At 42.6% G+C, this 9,616-nt stretch overlaps 1 protein-coding gene and 2 long non-coding RNA genes across 5 annotated transcripts in view; 2 read left to right on the top strand and 1 right to left on the bottom strand.

Moving 5' to 3' along the window:
- Nucleotides 1-1,454: 1,454 nt before the first annotated feature.
- Nucleotides 1,455-2,509, bottom strand: LOC119270622 (glycine-rich cell wall structural protein 2-like). Its single transcript, XM_037552640.1, has 2 exons — nt 1,980-2,509; nt 1,455-1,872 (listed from the first exon to the last, which is right to left on the bottom strand). The coding sequence occupies exons 1-2, from the start codon at nt 2,445-2,447 to the stop codon at nt 1,684-1,686; spliced, it is 657 nt and encodes a 218-aa protein (XP_037408537.1). The 5' UTR covers nt 2,448-2,509; the 3' UTR covers nt 1,455-1,683.
- Nucleotides 2,510-6,446: 3,937 nt separating this feature from the next.
- LOC119273602 lies at nt 6,447-7,015 on the top strand. 2 transcript variants are annotated; one of them, XR_005134923.1, is made up of 3 exons: nt 6,447-6,504; nt 6,623-6,746; nt 6,905-7,015. It is a non-coding gene; the product is annotated as an uncharacterized LOC119273602 (long non-coding RNA). The 2 variants fall into 2 exon arrangements; XR_005134922.1 differs by having other exon boundaries at nt 6,860-7,015.
- A 2,287-nt stretch (nt 7,016-9,302) lies between these two features.
- LOC119273601 overlaps nt 9,303-9,616 on the top strand; it is a 1,901-nt gene continuing 1,587 nt past the window's right edge. For both annotated transcript variants that reach the window (XR_005134921.1, XR_005134919.1), the window contains exon 1: nt 9,303-9,427. This is a non-coding gene — a long non-coding RNA (uncharacterized LOC119273601). The remainder of the gene's footprint in view (nt 9,428-9,616) is intronic.

The raw sequence follows: 9,616 nt of genomic DNA, 5'->3' as shown, positions 1-9,616 counted from the left end.
AAATTACATTTAGAAAAATTATTTTTATTATAAAAACATTTCAATAATTATAAGAACATTTCTATATTTCAATTTTTATAATTAAAAGTATTCATAATTTTAATTTTAAACTTTTGATATGGATATTCAATCGTGTATAATATTCAAAATATATACTGTTTTCGAATATAAGTCATGAGTAAAAAATATAGACATGTGAATAATTATAGATATTAAGAAATGTTTGTATTCATCATTTTAAAATTTAAATATAAGCCATGAGTGTATACTTTTTTTGTATTCATTAAACAGTGTATCTAATATACATTTTAAATTCCATATTAACTAAACTAAATATTTTATATATACATGGGTATATATTTCATTGTTTTTATTTACATTGTATTGATAACACACAAATATTGGAACATTATTTTTATTACTTACGTTTTAAAATTTCTTATAAATATCGCCTGTGCAAAATGGGTTGCAATATCTACAGCCCATTTAAGCTCCATAAGTGTCATTGCTAAATATTTATCATGTCGTTATCATTTTGCTTGCTAATCCACGTGAAGGGTGAAGTGGTTAGCCGGTTGTTTTGGTAGCCTGTGGTCGCGGGTTCGAAACCTGCCCGCAATCTTTTTCTATTAATATTTACAGGTGGGACTCATTGGTCATAGAGAAGTAAAACGCCACATCCATATGGTTTTTTTGTCAAAAAATTGAGGGGGTTTTAGAAAAAAACATTCTTCCTGGTTCACTGGCTGACAGCGGACCCCACACGCCTAGTCAGCACAGATTATGTATACAAAAGGGGATATGCACTGTATTTGCACGCCCAAGCCAAGTTTTTGCACCTCTTCGATGTACACCGCAACTTCTAGCATCAAAGTGATCATTTACGTCAAGTTCTAGCACTACCGGTGTAATTGACTCTTTAATATTAGATAGAGATAGAGATATATAAGAGCGTTTAGATTTATACATTTGCTCTTATATTTCTCTAGAGGGAGTACAATACAGTAAACAACAATATGAAGCCGTTTCGATGCATGCCATAGCATGACATGATTCGAATGATTTTGTTTCCCTTTAAGGATTTTAGGCATCGTTAAAGTTGTCGTACTGTAATTGAAAGCAAATTTTTGATGATTTTATGCTGGAAAAATCACTTTACAAATTAATATGCATGCTAGTTAGACAATATCATATTTAAGGTGTTGGGATATGAATGTTAGCAATGGTCATATTTACAAACCACTCGAGTTTAACCCTTTGTATTTCTGACTGCACTAAAGAAGAATCGAGAGAACATAAACTCATATAACATTGAAGGGAAATATTTTGTTAATGCACGAGCCGGGTTACCTTGCTTGAATTGGTATCTGGACTTACGCTATATATAAAGGTTAAGAAGAGCAATTCCAAGCCAGTGCAGATGCACGGGTTGACGACTAGTTACTAGTATTAATAATAATGTTATCATTATGTTTTAGATCACATTACACACGTACATATTGGCGACCGTACTATGCCAGACGCACACGTGAGCGGCAGCACGCACGCTTGCATCTGGCTTATTGTAGGGACGCCCAAATTAAGAGTGCTTAAGCAAAGACATGCATGCCTGCAGCATGATATTCTCTATCGATCTTATTGGAATCTATAGGGTAGATCGACGTTGGTTGCATGCATGATTACTTAGTTGCAGTAGCTGTTGTGAACGGGCATCCTGTACACCTGCTTTCCCCCGTAGCTAGGCTGCTTCTGCTCGCGGTGCTCGTGGTACGCGTAGCCACCGGCGCCGGCCGCCGCCACCCCTGCCAGGCCGGCCTCGATCTGGTGCTTCCGCGCGTGCGCCGGGTCCTTCTTCGCCTCATACCCCTCATACTGTACCACATGAAACGATCATTCATGCTGATGATTAGATGGGTTAATTGCAATTCGTAGTATGTGATGTTGACCTACAGTAATTAGGTACTACTCCTACTAATTACCAGGGCGAAGGCACCGGCGGCGAGGGCGCCGGCCTCGCCTACGCGCTCCATATTCTTGTGCTGCGTCACCTCCTTCTTGTAGTACCCCTGCCCCTGCTCGCCTCCGCCGAAGGACTCGGTGGTGGTGGTGTACGACATGGTCCCACCGTTGTTCTGCCCGTAGCCGTGACCCTGCCCATACCCGGGCCTGACGGAGTCGAAGCACTCGTCGGTGGTGGTGGTGTACACGGTCCTGCCACCGCCGCTGCCATGCCCGTACATGCTGGAGTCGACCCCAGTGTTGTTGAAGTACATGTTGGTCCCGCCATTGCCATGGCTCTGACCGTGGCCATAGCCGGTACCATGGCCGAGCTTGCCAGCGTCGTAGCACTCCTCGGTGGTGGTGGAGTACACGGTCCTGCCGCCGTCGAAGGACTCCTCGGTGTTGGAGTAGGACATGGGCCTGCCGCCATTGTAGTAGGCGGCCATTCTAAGAGCGGATGGTGAGCTAAGCTAGCTAGTGTGATGGATACTCGTACGTGTTGATGCTTGCTTCCTTGCTTGGCTGTCACAAATGTGCCGTGGAAGGGGCCTATTTATAGGGTGGCGACTGGCGAGTGATAGCGAAGATGGACAGTGGAGATGAATTGGAGAGGAAAGCTAATTATTCCATGATCGCCTCTATTATTGGAATCTCAATTTGTGACTACAGTTGAGCATCGTTTTGTCGCTGCCGACTGGTGTTATATACACAGCCTTGATGTGCAAAATTGCAAAGGTTCGTCTCATCAAGTGGTTTTCTCTCTTTTGGGAAAGAGTATGGGATAATTCGACAACCGGGAGCATTTCTTTGCAGCACTCAGGAAAGTTATTCTTCTTTCCGCTACTTTCAACAGAGCATTCATATCTCCATCTCTAGTACCAAATGAAAATGTGCTGATTTATAGTGACTCTCTTTCTCGTCACATATGCTTCTTATTAACAGTTCAGCGGATGAGTATGAGGAACTGTTAACAAACATACTGTCAAAAATATTACTTTTCGTAAATTTATTGGTTCATGTGTTTATTCGTTTGATGCCTTTGGTAAATGAGACTAAGCATGCATAAGGATGAGTTCTCTTGATTAATATACCAAAACTATTATACTCAGATGTGCCATTTGTTTTTGGAGAAAGCAAAAGCTAACGAGTTAGCTTAGAGATCGTTTGATAAATTAGGGATTTTTTATTGCTTTAATCTAGAAATATATCTTGAACATGGCATTCACAATATTAAGCCAGTACTAATATTTAACCATGTAAGCCCATACTAATGTATACTGCATATACATCTATGTAAATAGCAACTACGGCTAACACAGGAATAAACATGAGAGAGATAATGGATTATACCCTTTGTTCGGCCAGGTCAAAGCCGTCGTGGCGGTGGCAGTATTCTCGGCAACCTTCTTTTTGGACTTGTTGGTATCACTCATGGTGATGTCGAAGGCGATGAGGACGTAGTCAAATTAGTGGAACAAGAGGAACATCGGTGAGCAGTCATGTCGGAGACACTCCCCAAAAGTCTAGTGACCCTTCTCCCAGTGAAGGATCGAAAAGGGCGAGGTCCGGGTGACCTGCTCTTCCGTACAGTCATGCACGCGACTAATATGATGGGATCTCTGGAAGCTACAATGGCGTGTGGAAGGGCGGTGGGTTGTGCGTGATAATGCAAATGTGATCTGATAGGCGGTCGTGGTCAGGAGACGTGGGCTGGACACATCTATTAGTTGGCAACAGCCCACGATCTGACATCTTAGATTCGTGTCGTGTCTGTTAAGGTCTGAACTTGGCTTGTTCAGCAAACACGACCAGCAGGCAAGGTGAGGCGTGCGGGCGGTGACCAGTCATCTTCTTAAGCTTCAACGACATGTGTTCACGTATATATAATTTGATGCCTAGTCTCTTTCATCAGATCGGTCTATTGGTTGCATTGGCTAGAACAAGCACTTCTACATGGTATCAGAGCCAAGAGGTCTTGAGTTCAAGACCCAGCTGGCGCAATTATATTGCAGCCCACTTTCGGTCCACGTTTAGGCCTGAGGGAGCCACACGTAAAGGGGAGTGTTGACGTATAATGTGTTGCCTAGTTTCTTCCATCAGATCAGTCTATTGGTTGCTTTCAGACATTTAGAAATTATTTCATACATGGGCACTAGGACCATTTATAATTAATTCGTGACTCAAGCCTACTTCAAATATCATACAAAGAATTACCCACGGGTGAAACATGCAATATGAATAGCTCTCGTATTTTTTACAGTAAACAACAGATAACCACGATAGGATATTTCCAGCGCATGGCTTTCTAGGCACTCGACTACATCTCTACTCCTAATGTCTCAGTTGGTAGTCCGTGTTCCGGGTTTTATTTTCGTCCCATCATTTTTGTCCGGGTTTTTTTCGCTGGTTTTTTTTCGTCCTAACCCGCACCCCACCCCACGCAGGCCAAAAAAAAACCCCACACCCGGCAGAAAAAACGCTCCATCGATCTCATCCTTCATTGCTGACTCCTCTCGATCCCATCTCTACTCCAATACGAGCCGCCGCCGAGATCCGAGACGATCCGCCGCCGCCGAGGACCGATTGGAGCCGCCGCCGGCGCTGGCCAGCCTCCCCACCGATGTGCGCACCTGGTCGCCGCTCCCGCTCCTGCAGCCGAGCATAGCAGCAGCGGCGGAGCCCTAGCCGCCACCACGTTCCTCCTGCTCTCCGGCAAGTCTGCCCAGGACTAGCAGCTCCTTGCCTCCGCCGCCGGCGAGCGCTCTCTAGCGGAGGAGGGCGGGGGCGAGCTCGTCGTCTCCCTCGCGCTCGACGCCAGCGGGGACGCGGGCTACGATGCGGCCGCCTACATGGGCGCGCTCCAGGCGCGGCACTTCGGGAGGTGGATGCGTTGGTGGCCGCGGATGGCATCCACGCACGACCTCGTGACACAGTGAGTGCAAGATTTTGTTATTTTGAATCTCGCTCCATCAGAAAAAGTAATAAACGATGAATTTCCTCTTGAAATCGCTTAAATTGGGCTTACTCTTTGCTTCCCCTCTGTCTATAGGAACTTCGCCAAACTTTGGGTGGGCGTCGTGTGCGCCACATACATGCAGTTCAAAGGCAGAGGTGCGTCAAATATGTATGCCAATTGGTGCTTGTTTTTGTTGTCCCTTTTAGTGTGTATCTCTGATGATTTTTCAATCTCGGTGATCAATGTCTGTCACTTTGGTGGGTAGATGAATTGTGCTGTTCTGTTTGTTGTATGTTCAGTTGATGATTCGCTTGACATATCCACAAGGTACAGTATGTGTGATCCAACCACACGTCGCATAGTTGAATTCCGAAGCAATTAACTTGATTACCTGCAGTCCATCTAATTCTCATCTAATGCTGATTAGTTTAGGCGAGTCAACACATAGGACGGAAAGACCCTTTTATAGTTTTTCTCAAGGGGAGTGTACCGTGTGCGGGGGCATATCTCTGTTCCTTTGTATGGTTGTTTAACAATTTGTGAAATGCTTGTAGTATGATAATCTAGATAGTGGGGATATGTTACAGAAAGTGCTGTGCCTGGCCTCACATGTACATGATTTGGTTTATCATTAAGTGCTCTCTTTCCCACTAAATTTCACATCTGCCATCTGAAAAAAACAAATCCACATTTACCTGATTTCAAGTTCTTATAGACCTTATGGTAAAGTATTTAAGTAATTTTAGTCGGCTCAAAAGGCTCCAAGCTTCTTTGTCTATCATTTCCTGTTCAAAACTGACAACGGAACTTTGTGAAGCCTTTCAGTTTGTCTTTGTTTCAGTTACTTTACCATTCGGTCTTGATGCCTGAACTATGTGAACATTGTTAGCTTAGTAAAATGGTATGAACTTGTGTGACATACACATAGCAGGTTGAAAAACTACCATTGTATTTGCATATACTGCTTGTGGCACAATTTTCTGAAAACATGTTGATGGTCATTGGTCAACAAAAGTTTTCAGCATTGGGCACGGTGTTAATATTCTTGAATTTATCGTGCTTCTAGAGTTATAGATTTCCGAATAATTAGATGGTCAGCTATGCAATAAAATATTCCCATAGTATTGAAATCTTCTGTTCTGCAAATAGTCCTTCAGCAAATGGCGCTTACACTTAATATGGGATACTCCAAATCCATAAGAGTAGGATATATCTGATATTTTCTCCATACAGAGTCGGTAGCGACTTGATTTATATTTTCCGCTACTTGTCAATATGATGGCCCGTTGTAAATAAATGAGGCCTGGCCATCACTTATACTTGGGAACTACTTTTCAGTGATAGCTGTATTGACTAAGGTACTATTTTTCTTTCTTAAAGATTGATTTCTTCAGTGGTGTGTGTTTTACTTTACAGTTTTGATAAGATTCCATTGCCAACACACTTTTTTTCTTGACGGGGAACTACGGCGGGCTTATGCCTACTGAATTATATTCGAAACTATCAGAGTGTATAGCAGATTAGAGCAGATTACAGCAGCCTTAAAGGTAAAATGATCTGACCATTTTTTTCCATAATACACAGGTAGTACATAGTAATAGCCCTCTTAATAATTCCTATATAAAAGTATGATCTAAACATTTTGTTGAGTTGTTTTTGCACCAGATTGTTGGCCATTAACGGTTATCCATGGCACTAAAACTACTTGATCTCAATACATTCACCTCACAACACTTGTTGGCGAAAACATGTGCTATAGCACCAAAGAAGTTGAGGTCAAATTAATGAGGTGATAGCTAAACTCCTTAAACTGGATATATTTGTGTTTTGTTTGCTTCAAGTATATAGACATATATTCCTTGATCAAAACTCATTGACACTGCTACCACTAATTTTCTTCAGGTCATCGACTTGAAGATTGATAAATATGGTTCTGTTATTATGCAGGAGTTGTGTGATCTGAGGAGAAACTATTCTCATGCAAATCGGATAATTGTTGTAGGAATTAAAAGGCACATGATTGTACTGTTGTTCTGGGATTTCGTTTCTCACGTTCCTCGACCCTAATGTCAACATGAGATGTGAGTTCAACGGATAAAGGAAATCACATTACTAATAGAATGGTAGGTAGAATCACGGTGATTCATACAAAAATTCACTTAATTTATCATATAACGAATCATATAATTTATCAGCTGCCTCAACGGCTCACACTTTTGCAAGTCTTCATATTTTAGAAAATATGAGTGAATTTGATAATTGGATCAAATGCAGTTATATGTCTTGTACTTGCTTTGGTTGAATCTGAAATTTTGTTAGAAACATAACGAACCACTTAGATATATAAAGCATTGATCCGTGCAGAACTAAGAGATGTTGTGTTTTTACCGTTCTTACGCTGTTGATTGAATTTTCTTATCCCACATTTTTTTCAGATGCCGCAGCAAAGAAAATGCTCTCAGCCTTGGACGATCCATTCACTCGATTCTTGAAATCATTACCTTTTCTGAAGCAAGACTAGCTAGCACCCAAGGTGCCCTGGCAGGTGTAGGTTTATCCATTGGCTACCCGTTGGAGCATCACTTGCGGTGCTCTTTGTAATGCCACTTGGTGGGTTTTGTAGAAATGACTGTCTAGAGACGTTTTATCTTGATAATTGACAACATAAGAGTGCAAAATATTTGACAGTAGATCGCTTATGGTAAGACCTAGCTATTATCAATAATTTTAGTCCATTAAATGCGGTCTTAGTGAAAGGGTGTTCCTTTATTATGGTTGAAGGTTGCATGACTTCTGCTAGGTGTTTTAATACTTTTCAGTCTCTACTTGAATGTTGCGTACCTAATTTTTAGTGGCCAACAATCTTGCACTGATTCTTGCTAGGGGTCATCAAGGAAACTCAATAGATGGCTATTTAGTGGAGATTATACCAGAGATGTTGTTTTGAAGTAAGCTCCTGCACACCATTCTTTTGTAGTTCTTTCAGAAGTAATGTTTCATTCTTTTACTTGAGACTAGAGTGGTTGATGCTCATTCATCTTAATTTAATACAGAGTATATGCCAGGAGAGAAAGATATACTTGAAACCTGATGAGGTCAATGATGTGGAGATTTTACCAGAGATGTTGTTTTCAAGTAAGATTTTGTGTGGGATTATACCGATCGCACCAGCACGCCACATTGTTGCTCCATGGCAAAGGCAGCGAGGTAATTTTTCTTTTCGCACTGATGTAATTTTCCTTTTATTTTAGCCCACTCCTAGGTCTCTTCCGTTCATATTCTAATAACGCATGGTGAGCGGCTGTTTCGACGGTGACTGGCTGGCTGCTGCTGGCTTGTACGTGTGGAAGGCAGTTGTTCACGGCAGACCAGTGAGCGGCGGCGGGTGGGCGCGACCACATGGTGGTTGGAAAGTAGGCTTCGCGGCCTTTAGCCTCGGCCACCATCGTACCACGATCTCGGCCCACCCGGAAAGTCGGATGAAGAGGTGGTGGATGGTGAGGACCAATCATTATAGCTGCTGCTCCATTACTTCCGCTCCTCGAAAAGCTCCCTGAGCCCGACCAACAATGGGATCTTCCTCTGAGGTTCACGCTACTCCTTGTCCAGACTGAACCCGGAGAGGAGAACAAGCCTCCAAGCACGTGCTCGTCAACTCCATGCCGGCCGCTCCAAGCGCCCCCGCTTCGTGTCTTCGAGGCAGGCGCTGAGATAGCTTTTGCAGCGAGCTGTGGTGTGTGGACTCTGCGGCGAGATATGATTCAGAATCCTTTTCCGTGGTGAGATAACCCTGCCACCACTCATATGCCATTGCATATAAGTGAATATGTTTTATAGAAATCAATCTTGCACATTGGTTAGCTCCATAATTTCTTTTATTCCGTAGCAGACTGAGTTGCTCACAGCCTATTTGCTGGAACGCCAACGAGGAGTCATTTTTCCATCTCCACAAATATTCTTGGTCTCTTCAAATTAATTGCTTCTTAATCCAACTACCATTTTTCAAGATTAGTTTGTTTAAATAATATTTATTTTTGTACCAGTGTTGATCAAGTAGGTTATTATTGTGAGGAATCAGCAGTAGGATGCACATGTATTTGTTTCTTGCCACTGGTTGCAAAAGCCTAAAAAATGATATGTTTTATTCACCTCTTAACAGTAATACGAGTATTTTGTTTATTTCCTACTCCCTTTTAGTGATTACTGATTAGTCACTCTTAAAGGTGAATGCATGTGTATAATATGTGTGTCATCTGTCATGGCTGCATTTTGCGGCCCCTGACTACTGGAAAGTAATCTCCTTTGGATGATTTGTATTTTTTTTTCTGGAATTTGTACTTAGATAGCACCTCCAAGGAAGGAAGGAAGGAGATTGAGGTCGACACCTCCTGAAGGCATGCATGCTCTCCACCGAGAGAGGGAAGGGCATCTTTTTCTTGGGTTGCAGTTTCCACCTTGTTGTTGGGTGAGGTGAGTCATGATTTCTCTCCTCCCGCTTCATTTTTTAGAGATACTGAACTATAATTTCTGTTTTGTGCTCATGAATTGCATACTTGGAGGTTTATTCGATTTAGAGATATCACACACACACACACCCACACCCACACACACGCACGCGCACGCACACGCACGCACGCACGCACGCGCACACACGCACCC

Source organism: Triticum dicoccoides, chromosome 3A (genome assembly GCF_002162155.2).
Source record: "Triticum dicoccoides isolate Atlit2015 ecotype Zavitan chromosome 3A, WEW_v2.0, whole genome shotgun sequence".
Classification (NCBI taxonomy): domain Eukaryota; kingdom Viridiplantae; phylum Streptophyta; class Magnoliopsida; order Poales; family Poaceae; genus Triticum; species Triticum dicoccoides.
The sequence above is the reverse complement of the archived record's forward strand: the minus strand, read 5'-3'. Positions and strand labels throughout refer to the sequence as shown.